The sequence below is a fragment of the Lolium perenne genome, chromosome 1 (assembly GCF_019359855.2).
Source record: "Lolium perenne isolate Kyuss_39 chromosome 1, Kyuss_2.0, whole genome shotgun sequence".
Taxonomy (NCBI): domain Eukaryota; kingdom Viridiplantae; phylum Streptophyta; class Magnoliopsida; order Poales; family Poaceae; genus Lolium; species Lolium perenne.
Window position 1 is genome coordinate 29,460,513 of NC_067244.2, and position 15,782 is coordinate 29,476,294.

Here is a 15,782-nt window from a genome sequence, read left to right on the forward strand (position 1 = left end):
TGACAAAGTGTCCTCCATCTCATCAAAGAATTGTATGTATTCTTCTTCTGGTCTTAACCACCCTTCCTCCACCAACTGCTCTACCTATAAGTAGATGTAGTAGATCATCAACTTCTTTGTAGTAATCTTGGCCATGGAAGGGATGTTTTTATGGTTCACTACCTAACCAAAGTCCTAATGCTTCCATTCTTCCTGAAGGTGTCCATATCAACCTCAATCACCTGTCCTAGAGTAAATCCTACCTTATTGATCCCTTGGTAGTTTTTCAGTGTTTTTGGCACTCTCTTAGCCCTTACCCATACTATATGAAGCTTCCTTGCTGTCAAATTCTCACCTGACCATTGCTTCACATTGATTTTGATGAGTGCACCTCACAATGTGACCCAGTCATATATTGATACCTCATTAATCCTTGCAGCTGATGGGAAATTGACTAAGAAACGTCCCGTGGATACTTCTTTTTCTTGCCAGGTCCACTTCCATGGTTAAATTCGCCCTAGACACATCACCAGTAGTTTCTCATCAACTTGGAAATCTAGTTCCTGAACTTCGACTATTGCAATTGCTTTTCCTTTCTCTTCAGCTCAAGAGCTCTCCTTTCCATGCTCAGCCATAAAACAACATAGGCTAGCAGGCCCCCCAAAACCAACCAGATTTGCCGTTGGCTTATTCAGCTTCAACCAAGCACACCTTACAGATATGTGCCCTTTTCCATAGTTAACACATTCCACCTCCTTAGCACAATCTTTTGAACTATGTCCTTTTTTCCCACACTTATTGCACAAAAGATTGTCAGTTTGCATTGTTTTCTTCCCTGCAATGTCTGTTTCAGAGCTAGATCCCACATGGATCTGTTGAGTAGCACCTGAAGAAGCTGCTACTATTGTTGCAGAGACAGTAGTTCTCTCATCCGCATTCCTGTTCTGTCCAGTAGAAACTCCCCCTGAACCAGTTGATGCAGTTTTCTGAACATATGCTCTGGCTTGATACTAATCTCTCTCCCTAGCTCTTCCTCCTTGGACTTGATTGCCTCAAATTGTCCTTGCCCTTTCCCATATTGACCTCTGTTCAGGTTGTTGAACTTTCCCTGTCCTTCCCCAAAGCGATTCTGCCCATTCTGGTACTGATTCCCCCCAAATTTCCAAGGACGAGAGAAAGGGGCGCTGAAATTTTTTACCTCTCTATCCACCGAACTGCTGTTGCCTGCTAGGTCCACCTCCTTCTCTCCCAAAATTCCCTCCACCTCCATTGTTTTTATAACGCTCTCCCATCTCACCCGCAATTTCCGCCGCCAGTGGCACCCCAGGAACCCTAACCTTGTGCTCCCACCAACCACAAATAAGAGTGTCCAAGTGCCCAGGAACAAATATCTTCTCAGACAAAGATGTCCCTGCTTTGTTTGGGCACGTGGGACTCTGCTTTTCATTTTTTGGTGGGCTAGGTTTTGGGCTTTGACTACTTTTCACCGGCCCACGAGATGGAACATTTTTAATAGAAATTTTTATTCCTATAAACAGTGGATGTCATCCCCTATCTTCCTCCATGGTCGTTTGCAAGCTTGGGTTACAGAGTCTCCTGCCGGTGGCCTAAGCAACATCGAAACAGGTTTCTCTACCCCTAATGCTCGTTTGGATTCTAGTAAAGGGTCAAGGTTTTGCCGAACTGCTTTTCCTTTACAAATTTTAAACCACCCAAAATCTTTTGCTTCTCCGACAGTGTCACCAACATGCTCTATTGTTCTAGATTGCAGGGAAGCATTGCTTCCAAGATCTAGTCCAGCAGAGCCTATTCCCCTACCAGAACAATGATCACGCATACAACCTTTCCTTGTTCTATCTTGAAGCTCAATCAACCTTTTTTTCTTAAAAACTTTTTTGCAAGGTACACCCCTCATGTCTTCTACGATGGCGAGAAAATCACCAAAACAGATAGGGGATACACTATGAAAAGAATCATCCCCCGATTCCTCACTCTCGTCATGGTAGAAGTGAACAAGAATATGAAAACGATTTGCACTGCTATTGATTTTACACATACCTTTTAGAGGATTTTGCTGCATCCCTCCTTGAAAAGTTCCTCGAACTCCACCTTATTCTTCTTCCCCTTGAGAAGGCGCTTGGTGAATTTCTTGAGCCTTGCCATCATGGAGATGGCTGTGAGATCCTCTACCTTCATCGGTGGCAGCCTTCTCTCCGGGTCGCAGGAGCTCTTGACGTATATTGAATCCTCCCTAGGCGGTCGAGACCATCTTGTTGGAGTTGGTGGCCTGACTAGATTTGGACCCAGCAACTCCGACATCCTTCGATTTGGTGGAGCTGGCAAAGCCATGATTCCCACCGGCGTGTTCCTCAATAGCTCTAGCCCTTTTGCCGCCTCTCTCGTCTACTTCTCGCTCGTCGTTCTTCTGTGGAAGACTCTACGAGGACTCTCTGGATTCTCCTCCATTTTTGGTAATGGAGGCCTCCCTGGGACTGCCTCCTTTTATGGAATCTGGTCGAGCACCTTGCGACAACAGAGGAACATGGGACACAGAAGCTCCCAAGCCCACGTGATCTCCACTGCATCCATCATGTGGGCCCAATCATGGAGAATCCGATTGATTCCTCCACGAGCGGTGGCGCGACCACACCACGGCGACCAACCACCCCATCCCATCAGCAAATTCATGGCATCTCCTCCAGATCCGCGATTCCCTGCGCCACCATATCTCGCATCGGATCGTCGGCATCCTTGAGATCCAGCATCGCCTGCGCTGCCTTGATCTGTTCCTCGATCCCTTTGCATGACAGCTACGGTCGCCATCCCACCGGCTCCGCCATCTGCTTGATTGCCCACGGTGAGGATAAGCAGATCTGCAACAACAATTTCTACCGCAACTTCGCTTGCCTCCGTTCCTCTACTAGCCTCTCCTCCTCGCTGTCCCTTGCCCTTTCCTTGGCGATCCTTCTCAACTCCTCGAATGGCAGCATCCCCAGCGTCCACTTCCGCTCTGACATCGCGAAGGGGCTTCGTCGGCAAGGAAGCGGCGAGGGCGGGGACAGGGGCGAGGGTGGAGGTGGGGGAGAGGGTGGGTTTCCCCTCAGGAGTGGGCATCAAGAGATATCATAAATTATTCGCCATCTGCAAGCGTAGCGGCCGAGCCGGAGCTGTAGTGGCGACGTCTTCTGGCCCAGACTGCCTCTCCCTTTCTTTCCTTAGATCCCGAGCGCCCGCCATGGGAGAGAGCCTTGAGAGAGGGGACAGAGGAGGAGAGGCCTGTGGGTCCATGCCTCGCCGGAGGAGAGGCTGAGAGCATGAGAGCATCTCCACTCGTCCCCCATATGCGCTCGGGCGCAGCGGTTTTAGGGCCCATATGGGGGACGCTGGTGGTAAAGTAAAAAATAGGGGGCAGGCGGCTGCCAGTCGTGGCCCCTATACTATTTTTTTTTTCAAAATATAACACAATTCATAGAAATAGTAGATTTATAGATAGTTCGGCTATATTTGGCCAATATTTGTACAAATTTTAAAACATAGACATAAAGAACCCTAAAAATCTAGTAACCGCCGCCATTGCCGCCACGCCCTAGCCCTAGGCGGCGGTTCATCGCCGCCGCGTAGTAATCCTCCTCGTCGCTAGGCTCCTCCTTCGGTTGCGGGAGGTAGCTGCAGCCCTGGCTAGCGTCCCCACGCCTCCTGCGCGGCCTGCTGGACTAGCCAGCATCGTCATCGTTGTCCAAATTGACGACGAGGCCGAGGTGACGACAACGTTCCTCCTCAGTGCGGCGGTGATCGGCCGCGCTTCATGCCTCGGTGAACTCGTCCGTCGCGGCAAATGACTCGAGCTGGGCTTGGTGCAGCCCCGGGAACTCCTCCAGGTCGTCCTCCGCCTTGACGATGGACGCCGCCGCCTTGTACTCCGGCTGTGACGTCCACTCACGCTAGCGCGGCGGAGATAATTTACACTTGCACATGATTTAGCTAAGATAGGTGCCGCTTCATTTAGACCTCACTTCATATGGCAGAAGGAGACCGAAGAGAAGTTCCACACCAATAGCTTGATGCCAGAGATCATCAAACCAACCGACGATCTATCCACTCTCAAGTGAGCGATATGACATTTCAGCGAGTCATGCTTGAATTTTTTGTTAATGCAGTAATGTCATTCCTATTTATACACATCCGTATTAGCTTCAAAACATATATAGGTGGATGTTTATTGTATGCTAGCTTGGTCTCTTGCTTTATCGCACATATTAGCATTTTAATCAGTTTAATTGTGTATGATACCATATTTCTCTTATAACAGGTGTCGCTATTTCGAGAAACTTGCCCTGTCATTTATGATTTACGGTAAATTTCGAGCACTAAGGTATTGTGTCAATTATGTCGCGAATAAGACACTTTTAGTCAAGCGCAATTTATGTCATTTATGCGCTACACAGGTAGCGATGGCTAGATAGAACAACCAAAATTATATTAACTTCTTATAATCCTGAGAAAAGAATAAGTATGAGGAAGATGAAACATTTGAAAAAGGGAGAGTAGCGTACAAGTAGTCACGCACATGTACCGCGTGGCCTTTGATGGGCCGATCAGACGGTGATGGCATGCTGACCGTAGAGTGGGCCGTCAAGCTGGCTAATTTTTACAACATGCTATAAATGTAAAATTGAGATTGTAGACTTGGTATAGTGTTTTCTCTCCCGGTGCAACACACGGGCAACTGAAAACCTTAAAACTGAAACTTAAAGAAAAAATAAAAGAAAAAGAAAAAGAAACCGGCCAGGCAAGCTCAATGAGCGAGCAGCCCAGCTCACGCGCGTCCCTCAAAAAGAAAAGGTCATAAATGGCGCCCCGCGAAATGTTCCGTTATAATACTAGCGCAATCTTTCGATTTCAAACGCTGTTCCTCACTCTCGCTTCCCCCAAATAACCTCCCACAGTCGTCTGCTCCAGCCCACAGAAGAAAGCTAGGGTTTCCCGGTCGGAATCTCCGCGAGAATGCCGGCCAGCGCCGCCGCGGGGGTCGCCGCGGAGGGCGAGGAGAAGCCGGCGGGCAGGGAGCTGCTGTACTGCGGCACGACGCGCTTCGACATCATGGGCCGGACGGTGAAGGGCGTCATGCGGGGCAGCAGAGGCAACCTGGTGTCCCCGGCGCGGCTGCGCCCTCTCGTGGGCGTGGACATCCGCTTCGTCGCCTCCGGTTGCGGTGAGCTCCCCCCGCCGCGCGCCGGCGTCCTCGGATGGTGGTGGTGTTACGCCCTGCTTTATTTCTTCATTTAATATCCTAGGCCCAGTTTGTGCGTGCAAATGCTTGAATATCCTGGAATATTTGTAATTTCCTACTAGGTGATTTTGCTAATGGGTTCCTGTACTGTGCCCAGCGGCTTGCCACTGCGTTGCGTTGGGCGCTGACGGCCGTTGCTTCACATGGGGTCGAAATGAGGTATTAGCACCAGTCAGTCTCAGTCGATGGATCTTTTTTTGGGGATGGATTTCTTACTCAACGCTATTCTTTCGAGCAGAAGGGGCAGCTGGGGCATGGCGACACGCTCCTGCGTAATCTGCCCGCCGTTGTTTCTCAACTTTCAAAGTAAGAAAATCGACCGCACCGCTGAACCTATTTCCTGCATCTTTACTGTTTAAACAGGAAGCGTGTACTGCATTGCTGAATTCGTCAATAACTCAATATATACCATCCACTCCAGTGGAAATGAATAATCCAAGAGTGTTGTGTCTTGTCTCGACGCATTTCTGAATGCTAATTAGCACTTGTCAATTCTGCTGCAGATACAACATAACTTCAGCAAGTGTTGGAAGAAATCATACGGTGGTCGTGACTGACGATGGAAAGTCCTTTGCATTTGGTGACAACAAACATGGGCAATTAGGGACAGGTTCACTAAGGAAAGGTTTGGTATCCTTCACTTTTCGTTTTTTTATGACTGATATGACATAAGTATTATTGCATCAAATACAATTGTTTTGTGGAAAATCATTCTGAGCTTGGACAAATTGTGGCTATATTTGCTTGACTAGCCAATTAGTACTATACTCTACATCTCGTGTATGTATGTTGTTACTCCAACCTATTCTTAGAATCTACTTCAACTTATTTTCCAGTTTGGTTCTTACACTGCTGTTATTTGTTGTCCCTGACTCCCTAATTTGCTGCAGAAACTGTGGTGTCGCCAGTCCCCTGTCTTGTGACTGAAGCAACTAATGCGGTCTGTGGTGCTGACTTTACTGTCTGGCTGTCATCAGTTGAGGGATCTTCAATACTGTATGGCTTTACTGATTCTTAAAAATTAGCAACCTATTTTGTGTTTCATAACAAGAATGATCATCTTTTCATGATAACCTTTTCTCGATCAGTATCTGCTTTAGCTGTAGTTAGTAGTTTTTTTCCCTTGTCAATTTTTGAAGCAACATTTTATTCTTCTGTTCTATTCAGCACAGCAGGCCTTCCCCAGTATGGCCAACTTGGTCATGGAAGCAACAATGAGGTTGATTGCTACTCTGTAACACAGCACACCTACCGTATTTGCTATCAAAAATGTTTGTGACTTGATTTATGTTATTACAGTATAATACCAAAGTTTCATCGGTAAAGCTATCATATGATCCTCAGCCCCGCCCCAGGGCAGTAGCTACATTATCTGGCAAAACTGTTGTCAAAGTTGCATGTGGAACAAATCATACAGGTTTTTGTCCTTTCTTCCTTTTTCTTGGTTAATGTGTTTCTTCAACCTTCATGATTAACACTGATCTTAATACCTTTGCTATACTTGGATGTTGCAGTTGCAGTTGATTCAAGTGGCTTTGTTTACACGTATGTTCCTTCTCTGCCATTTGCTTGACAATGTTAAATCCAGATTGTTGTGACTTACTGGTGTCTCTCTATAGTCCTTTTCTGTATACATAAATATAATTGCTTTAAGTCCCATATATATATTTCTATTCTCTCATATAGTTCCTTTATTTACCAGATGGGGTTTTGGTGGATATGGAAGGTAACTTATTCCTTTCATGCATGTCACCATAATCATGATGTGTCCTACATTGTTCATCTGTCCACTTTCTTAATATGTAGGTTGGGCCACGATGAACAGAAGGATGAATGGCAGCCTCGCCTTGTTCAAATATTTCAAAAGAACAATATCCTGGGTCCCAACGACATTATCTCAGCTGGTTCTGCAAGTTCGGCGTGCACTGCCGGTGGTACGATTCACGTGTTACTTTGTCATGCACCCTGGGATAAAATTACTAGAGGAGTTTATTGCTTGGGCTATATCACGAAATACACTAGAAAAACCCAGCTATGAGAATATAGTTTGGCGAGGATCATACATGGATCAAGTAGCTATTGTACGGAATTTACCTTGTACCTTGAGCTGATACTTAGTTATGTTTGTGTTGCTTGTCTTGCTAAGATTATTACACAATTCAAAATTCAAGTGAAATGGCATTGAACTATCGAGTTAGTAATGGATCTTTAGCCTGTTGCACACCAACCATCAAGCCTGGCAAACATAACTGTAGTTTCATATTTTGGCATTTATCTATGTTTGCGTAAATATGCCTGTAAAACCATATCATTCAGCTAACATAGCTGAAAGCTGTTGAATGTTATTGTGTTTTAAGTTTATGCTCCTGTGTGGGTAATTGTTTGAAAATCTGACCTGAAAACTTGGGTACTTTGATAATATTGCTCTTGAATTACAACAACAACAAAGCCTTTATTCCCAAACAAGTTGGGGTAGGCTAGAGGTGAAACCCATAAGTTCTCGTAACCAACTCATGGTTCTGGCACATGGATAGCAAGCTTCCACGCGGCTCTGTCCATGGCTAGTTCTTTGGTGATACTCCAGTCCTTTAGGTCTCTCTTTACGGACTCCTCCCATGTCAAGTTTGGTCTATCCTGTCCTCTCTTGACATTATCAGCATGCTTTAGCCGTCCACTATGCACTGGAGGCCTGCGTTGAATATGCCCAAACCATCTTAGACGATGTTGGACAAGCTTCTCTGCAATTGGTGCTACCCCAACTCTATCTCGTATATCATCATTCCGGACTCGGTCCATCCTCGTGTGCCCACACATCCATCTCAACATGTGCATCTCCGCCACACCTAACTGTTGAACATGCCGCCTTTTAGTCGGCCAATACTCAGTGCCATACAACATTGCGGGTCGAACCGCCGTCCTATAGAACTTGCCTTTTAGCTTTTGTGGCACTCTCTTATCACAAAGAATGCCAGAAGCTTGGCGTCACTTCATCCATCCGGCTTTGATCCGGTGGTTCACGTCTTCATTAGTATCCCCATCCTTGTGCAGGATTGACCCCAAGTATCGAAAGGTATCCTTCTGTAACCTCCTCCTCCTCGTGCCTAGTAGTACTAAAACCGCACATCATGTACTTAGTTTTAGTTCTACTAAGTCTAAAACCTTTCGATTCCAAGGTTTGTCTCCATAGTTCTAACTTCCTATCGATTAGGACCACATCATCTGCAAAGAGCATACACCATGGGATATCTCCTTGTATATCCCTTGTGACCTCATCCATCACCAAATCAAATAGATAAGGGCTCAAAGCTAACCCCTGGTGTAGTCCTATTTTAATCGGGAAGTCATCGGTATCGCCATCTCTTATTCGAACACTTGTCACACCATTATCGTACATGTCCTTGATGAGGGTAATGTACTTTGTTGGGATTTTGTGTTTCTCCAAGGCCCACCACATGACGTGTCGCGGTATCTTATCGCAGGCCTTCTCCATGTCAATGAACACCATATGCAGGTCCTTCTTTTGCTCCTTGTATCTCTCCATGAGTTGTCGTACCAAGAAGATGGCTTCCATGGTCGACCTCCCAGGCATGAAACCAAACTGATTTTTGGTCACGCTTGTCAATCGTCTTAAATGGTGCTCAATGACTCTCTCCCATAGCTTCATTGTATGGCTCATAAGCTTAATTCCACGGTAGTTAGTACAACTCTGAACATCCCCTTTGTTCTTGAAGATTGGTACTAATATACAGCGTCTCCATTCTTCTGGCATCTTGTTTGCCCGAAAAATGGAGTTGAAGAGCTTAGTTAGCCATACTATCGCTATGTCTCCAACGCCTCTCCACACCTCAATGGGGATACATTCAGGGCCCATTGCCTTGCCTCCCTTCATCATTCTCAACGCCTCCTTGACCTCAGACTCCTGGATTCGCCGCACAAAACGAGCTCTCAGTCTTCCCATTGAATAACCCGTTGAAGTACTCCCGCCATCTATGCTTAATCCCCTTGTCCTTCACCAGGAGCTGGTCAGCTCTGTCCTTGAAGCATTTGACTTGGTCAACATCCCTCGTCTACCTCTCTCGGATCTTGGCCATCCTATAGATGTCCTTTTCGCCTTCCTTTGTGCCTAACCACTGGTAGAGGTCCTCATACGCCTGACCCCTGGCTTCACTCACAGCTCGCTTTGCGGCCTTCTTTGCCATCTTGTACTTCTTCATGTTGTCTGCACTCCTATCCAGGTACAGGCGTCTGAAACAATCTTTCTTCTCCTTAATAGCCTTCTAGACATCAGTGTTCCACCACCAGGTATCCCTAACTTCGCTCCTCTGAGGCCACCTTACGAATACAGGTCCCCATCTTCATCCACATATTGTCCGCATCACCTCCTTCCTCCCAAGGGCCCTCCTTAATGACCCTCTCCTTGAACGTCGGAGCTACCTCCCCCTTGAGCTTCCACCACTTCGTTCTAGCGACTTTCTCATGCTTATCCCGCTGGACACGAAGTCGAAAGCGGAAGTCAGCCACCACAAGCTTATGCTGATGGACAACACTCTCTGCGGGTATCACCTTACAATCTAGGCACGCACTCTTGTCTTCTCTCCTTGAGAGGATGAAGTCAATCTGGCTACTGTGGTGGCCACTACTAAAAGTCACTAGATGTGATATCTCTTTTTAAAGAGGGTGTTAGCTACGATCATGTCGTACGCTAAAGCAAAGCTTATGACATCTTCCCCTTCTTGATTCCTGATGCCATAGAAAAAGCTCCCATGCGCCCCTTCAAACCCTATGTTAGATGTACCCACGTGGCCATTAAGGTCTCCTCCTATGAAGAGCTTTTCGCCACTGGGTACACCCCTAACCATGTCCTCTAGGCCTTCCCGAACTCCCTCTTGGTGTTCGCATTGTGGCCTATTTGTGGGGCATAAGCGCTAATAACATTGAGAACTAAGTCCCCAACTACCAGCTTGACTAGGATAATCTGGTCCCCACATCTCTTGACGTCTACCACTTTAGATTTGAGGCTCTTGTTGATCAAGATACCTACTCCATTTCTGTTTGGAGCCGTTCCCGTATACCACATCTTGAAGCCGGTATCCTCTACTTCCTTCGCCTTCTGTCCCCTCCACTTGGTCTCCTGGACGCAAATGATATCAACACCTCTCCTCACCGTTGTATCAACTAGCTCCCGAAGCCTACCTGTCAAGGACCCTACGTTCCAGCTACCTAAGCGAAACCTCCTAGGCTCGGCTAGCTTCCTTACCCTTCGCACTCATCGAGTCAAATGCGAAGACCCTTGCTCATTTTCCACTACACCCGGGCGCCGATGTAGCGCGCCACTAAGGATGCGACGACCCGTTCCTTGCTCACTTGCCACCGTATCCAGATCAAGATACGGCGACGACCCGGCCCTTGCCCATTTGACACCACACCCGGGTTCCGATATGGCGCGTCACTAAGAGGGTTACGCCCCAATGAAAATCTGTTGGGCTTCATCTCCATAAGAGTGGCTGAGTTTTTTACGTTGGCTCGCCAAGCCTATCACAACCCTTCTCCTTTACCCGGGCTTGGGACCGGCTATGTTGGGACAACATAGGCGGAGTTATAATATTGCTCTTGAATTATTCCATTTAAATGAAAACATCGTGTGAAGATTCACTCTCACTTTCGTTTTCCCGTCATACTGCCCGCACATAATTTGCTATACAAGAGCCTCTCTAATCATTGAAGTGGGGTGCTATAGACAGTGTGTCCAGAGTGATTTGTGTTTTCAGATATGTAAAGCAAATACTTTAGCAGGTTTGGGTTTAGTTGATTACAGAAGGAGGCATATGGCATGATTCTTGAATCATCCTATTTTTATGTGTTTGGGTCTACACTCTACACTCTACATTAAATCTAGTAGCCCCTAGCTTTTATTCTGCTGATTAGATCTCATATCACATGCGACAAGAAAATAGTATTGTTATTATATCTTGTACTCTGTCAATCAGACTGGTGTTGCTGTTGATTGTGCTGCAATATATAGAACTACAATTCTTTTTATTAATTGTTTGTTGTTTGGTTTGATTATTAGGTCGCGGGCAGCTTTACATGTGGGGAAAGCTGAAGAATTCAGGCGATGAGTGGATGTATCCAAAGCCAGTTACAGATTTAAGGTTCCTTGCAAACTGTGAATACCATAGTGATGAACAGTGCCATAGATAGCTACGCTGCAGTTTAGCTATTCTCGTAATTACCTTACTGTTAGAATATTATTATCCTTTGCTTATTTTTTGAAATGATCACTTTTTTCTTTCAGTGGTTGGAACATCCGCTGTATGGCTTCTGGTAGCATGCACCATACTGTTGGCGCGGATGACTCTTGCATAAGCTGGGGTCATTCTGAATATGGAGAGCTTGGTTATGGCCCTACGCAAAAGTACATCTATTAAAATGCTTGTACTATGTGAAATACAAGTCTTGCAACCGTAGATTTTAACCATTGAACCTCTCTTACTGGTTATTGTTGCACATTATAATGTAACACAGGTCATCTGTAAATCCTAAAAAGGTTGATATTCTTGAAGGAATGCATGTTACCAGGTAATTGCACTAAATCAACATGTGAATCTAGCCGCATCCTTTGTTCATAATATAATCAGAATTAAGTCCAGAACACTTTTGCAGTGTGGGTTGTGGAGTTGGGATGTCTCTGATTGTTGTGGATAGGGCAAATGTTGGTGATAAGATTGACCAGGTAACTAAATGGGTTTTCATGCAAGAACTGTTTACCTGCTTAAAGTTACTTAGGTGTTAAAATTTAAGGAAATTTATTTTGTTATAAATATTTGTGATGCTAAAGCTAAACAAAAGAAACATGTTGAATGAATTAGCAGCATGGCTTTGGGTCATGTGATGTTAAAGTTGAGGTATGTCTGTTAACATGAATCACATCCTAAACAACCGATCCAAAGCATATGCATGTTAGTAAAAGAGTCAGGTGATCAATCATGGACACATGCTAATGATGAGGAGTTAATTTTCTAAAGGTTACAGTGAAACAAAAATGTCTTGAAAATCTTGATTCATGAACCCTTTTAGGAAAATTGTTTGCCTTTTCAATTTAAAATGTCATTATTTACATATACCCCCGTGAACCCATCCTCTTTCTTTTTGGTTATTAGTTGTCATGTCCTGTACTGCCTAGATTGGTAATAACATGTTTCAATACACACAAACTGCGATTAGTTCCCACGGTCTAATATACATATTTTTTTTCTCAGCTGGATACTTTTGATGGGGATTCTGATGCTTTGTTTCAAGGTGTGAATTAAGCTTATTATTTTTTAGTTTTTTACAATGACATGTTTCTTACACTGGACATATGTTTGGTAAATATCATTCCAGTTTTGGTTTGATCTGTTACAAAAGATACTATCATCCTTGCTCAAGGTATTGAAACAGGTAATTGTTACTCGTTTTTTCAGAGAACCTCTACTTCCCTTCACGTCGATACAGCAAAGAAGAACAGGTTACAAATACGAGCCAGCAATATGCAACGCACGAAACAGGTACTTGGCAGGGCACCTCCCCTTGTATTAATTGTAGATAATCATCCTTGTAGCCAGTTTTCCTGGTTAAGTTCTGAATTTATATAGTAGTATTTATATTCATAGTTTCATACATCATCAAAACAAATATACGATGCATTTCAAATATTTGATGTAGTATAAGATTAAATATTTACAAGTATTTACAAATCAACTGTGAACAAATGCTAGAAGGATGAATGAGAAGTCATAGCATGGAGATTTATCCAGATTGAAATTGGGAAGTTGTAAATTTCAAATAGAAGCAACTAATAAAAATGATCAAAACATTAAATTGATGGGTCATATTGTCCGATTGCTAATGTGTACTACTGAGAACCAAGAATTATGAATTAGCAAGTGCGTTTGTAAATTGGCTTATGTTGTAGTATGCATATCAGCATATGCAGTATCCAGCTTACTAGATGCAATCTTAGCTGACTGTACGGCTTAAAACAGCCATGTAAGTGGTAGCTCTTGTTAATAATTTGTTTTGCGTACTCATAAGCCGTAACATGGAAGGGCACTTTTTACATATAGCCTAGTATGTGGTCCTGCAGAGAGAGTCCTCGTTTGTAACTTTTTTTTTTTTGCATACTCTCATTTCCAATCAAATTAGTTAGTTATCTTATCGATAGTTATTCTGCGCTTAATTTCAATCTGTTCTTTCTACAGTTTGGAACTGTTACGGTCATGGCCTTATGTATGTCGGCTGCTCCACCTGTAGAATATGAGTACTTAAAATAGCACCAGAGGGATTGTAGTAGAAATCTAGGACATATGAATTCAATTTCTGCTGTTACATCTCAATTACACCCCAAGATTATTTAAATATGTCCTCTACAAGCTGCAAAGGTTTCCATGAAGACTAGCCCATTACCCCGCTTGTGCTACACTTTGTCAAGTGCACTACAAGCTGGCCCAAGTTTTAGCTTAGTTACAGATTCAAAAATCACTGGTGCCAGGAGAAAAAGGAAAATCGTGAGTAGGTTGTTGGACATCGTTAGTTTTGGTCTGTTCACGCTGCCACGATTCAGGTTGATTTGTTTTGAATTCAAGTATTCTCCTTCTACTGTCGGTCCTAATGATTTCGGAACGGAGAACATATCGATAAAGTGAGATGTTCTCCACTGACTTCCTTTCAGATCAACAATTGGTCAACCCTGTTTTCTGCATTTTGGTGTTTAAATTTCTTTCTTCTGTTGCCACTGTGTCGAGTATCAGCACTTAAGATGCATGGTATTCTGGATCTTATTTTCACTCACTCGAATAACTTTTCACTTGTGGGTTCTTCATGTCAAACCTATGTTGGATACTTCTTTCAGATGGAATATGTATTTACTGCTGGAAAATGACAGTCATGTGTTTTTAGTGCACCTAAGATGTTGATTTGATGCTACTCTGCTACCCCATCTTCAGTGTGAAAATGGTTAAACTGAACTTAAGCTGGTTTGCAATGGAATTGTTTTAGACTGCTATAAAGCGACTACCGTTTTTTCCGTTCACAGTTCTTTTGTTCACCATCTAATCATGGATTATTCTGAACTGTTTCACTGCAGCATCAGAGACGCCGGACAAGGCGACCAAGAAGGCAACTCCCGCCGCCAACTCAAGGTCCAACAAGCGCAAGTCTACTGTCGATCATCCGAAACCAGAAGACGGCACAGATGGGAGTGGAGAAGAGACCAAGGAGGTGCAGCGTAGCCATGGGACCTCTACGAGAAGAGGCAGAGACAGGGGAGCCAAGACGGCCGCGACTCCGGAGCCAATGCCGTCCGGAAGGGGCAGAGGCAGAGGTCGTCCCAAGAAGGGAACCGGAAGCCCTGACCCTGCACTCCTGGAATCCGGGAGCTCTGGACGAGGCCGAAAGAAGAGTGGGAAGCGAGGGAGGCCTCGAAAGTGATCGGTCGGATAGGGCGAAGTCTTTTTTGGTCAGATCAGCTGGCAGCAAGAGTGGATTCTTACTCTTTGACGGTGCCATGCAAAGTACTACGAGCCGTACGGCCTAATTATGCCGTATCCTGTAATGTGGTTTTAAACAACTAATCTAATGGACGTGGCGAGGGCTGGATTCATTTCCGTCGTGCTAATTGTGAATGCTAGGTATGAACAATGTGTAGGCACAAGCGGTGATGTTTAATGAATGCTAATTGTGAATGCTAGGTGATGTAGCCTCGAAAGTGTATACACTACCAGAAACGCGACTGAGCCGACGTATTTTTCTGTCGGCCCCGCAGTAGCACACACAAAAATACGTATATTCTTGTGGGATGCAAATGAACTCATAGGAAAAGATGTAGGTTCTCCCGAACCGATAGGCCTGGAGAAATTTCATTTACCCCTTCGCGTCCAAGGCCCACATATTCTTGTGGGTTGCAAATGAACGGGTACCACTAAAAAAAGACCGACCTTCGCGAAGGGAAGTTGGACTAACGAATTAACGACACCTGGCAACCCAATCCGCGCACGTACCTCGCGGAGCGCCCCGCGCTCGTACTCGTCCGCGCGCGCGTGTACTCGTTCCGTTCTCGTCCCCGCGCACCGCACGCACCACATGCAGCCTCACGTGTACCTGCATACTCGAGCGAGTAAGTACAGATGCACGCGACGGATCTGGCAACCCAATCCGCGACTGTACCTGCATATGCTTTGCTTGATTGCTTTGTAGTTTTACTTCCAACTACAGCTAGCTACTAGCACGTGTGTTCGTATCTCATACGCATATAAGCCGAGTACAATTACATGTAACACACAGGTACAACTACATACAAATCTAACTACATCCGAGTACAACTACACACGAGTACACTTACGTGTACCACAGTCTGATCACGCACACGAACGAGTGCAGTGATCAGCAGCGAGACAGTCAGATCGTCCACATAAGATAGTGTACGATCGCGAACGATGCAGTCACAGACGCTCACACGAGATGGTACAATCGTCCA

At 45.0% G+C, this 15,782-nt stretch overlaps 1 protein-coding gene across 2 annotated transcripts; it reads left to right on the forward strand.

The window, feature by feature from the left end:
• Window positions 1-4,905: 4,905 nt before the first annotated feature.
• Window positions 4,906-14,909, forward strand: LOC127345198 (uncharacterized). Of its 2 annotated transcripts, none has more exons than XM_051371643.2 (17): window positions 4,906-5,191; window positions 5,367-5,428; window positions 5,508-5,575; window positions 5,773-5,894; window positions 6,160-6,265; window positions 6,437-6,488; window positions 6,569-6,686; window positions 6,784-6,814; window positions 6,972-6,995; window positions 7,076-7,203; window positions 11,340-11,421; window positions 11,565-11,684; window positions 11,795-11,848; window positions 11,933-12,002; window positions 12,529-12,568; window positions 12,733-12,816; window positions 14,394-14,909. In XM_051371643.2, the coding sequence occupies exons 1-17, from the start codon at window positions 4,984-4,986 to the stop codon at window positions 14,735-14,737; spliced, it is 1,713 nt and encodes a 570-aa protein (XP_051227603.1). In that variant the 5' UTR covers window positions 4,906-4,983; the 3' UTR covers window positions 14,738-14,909. The 2 variants fall into 2 exon arrangements, with proteins under 2 accessions (XP_051227603.1, XP_071682809.1); XM_071826708.1 differs by having other exon boundaries at window positions 14,397-14,909.
• Window positions 14,910-15,782: the final 873 nt, after the last annotated feature.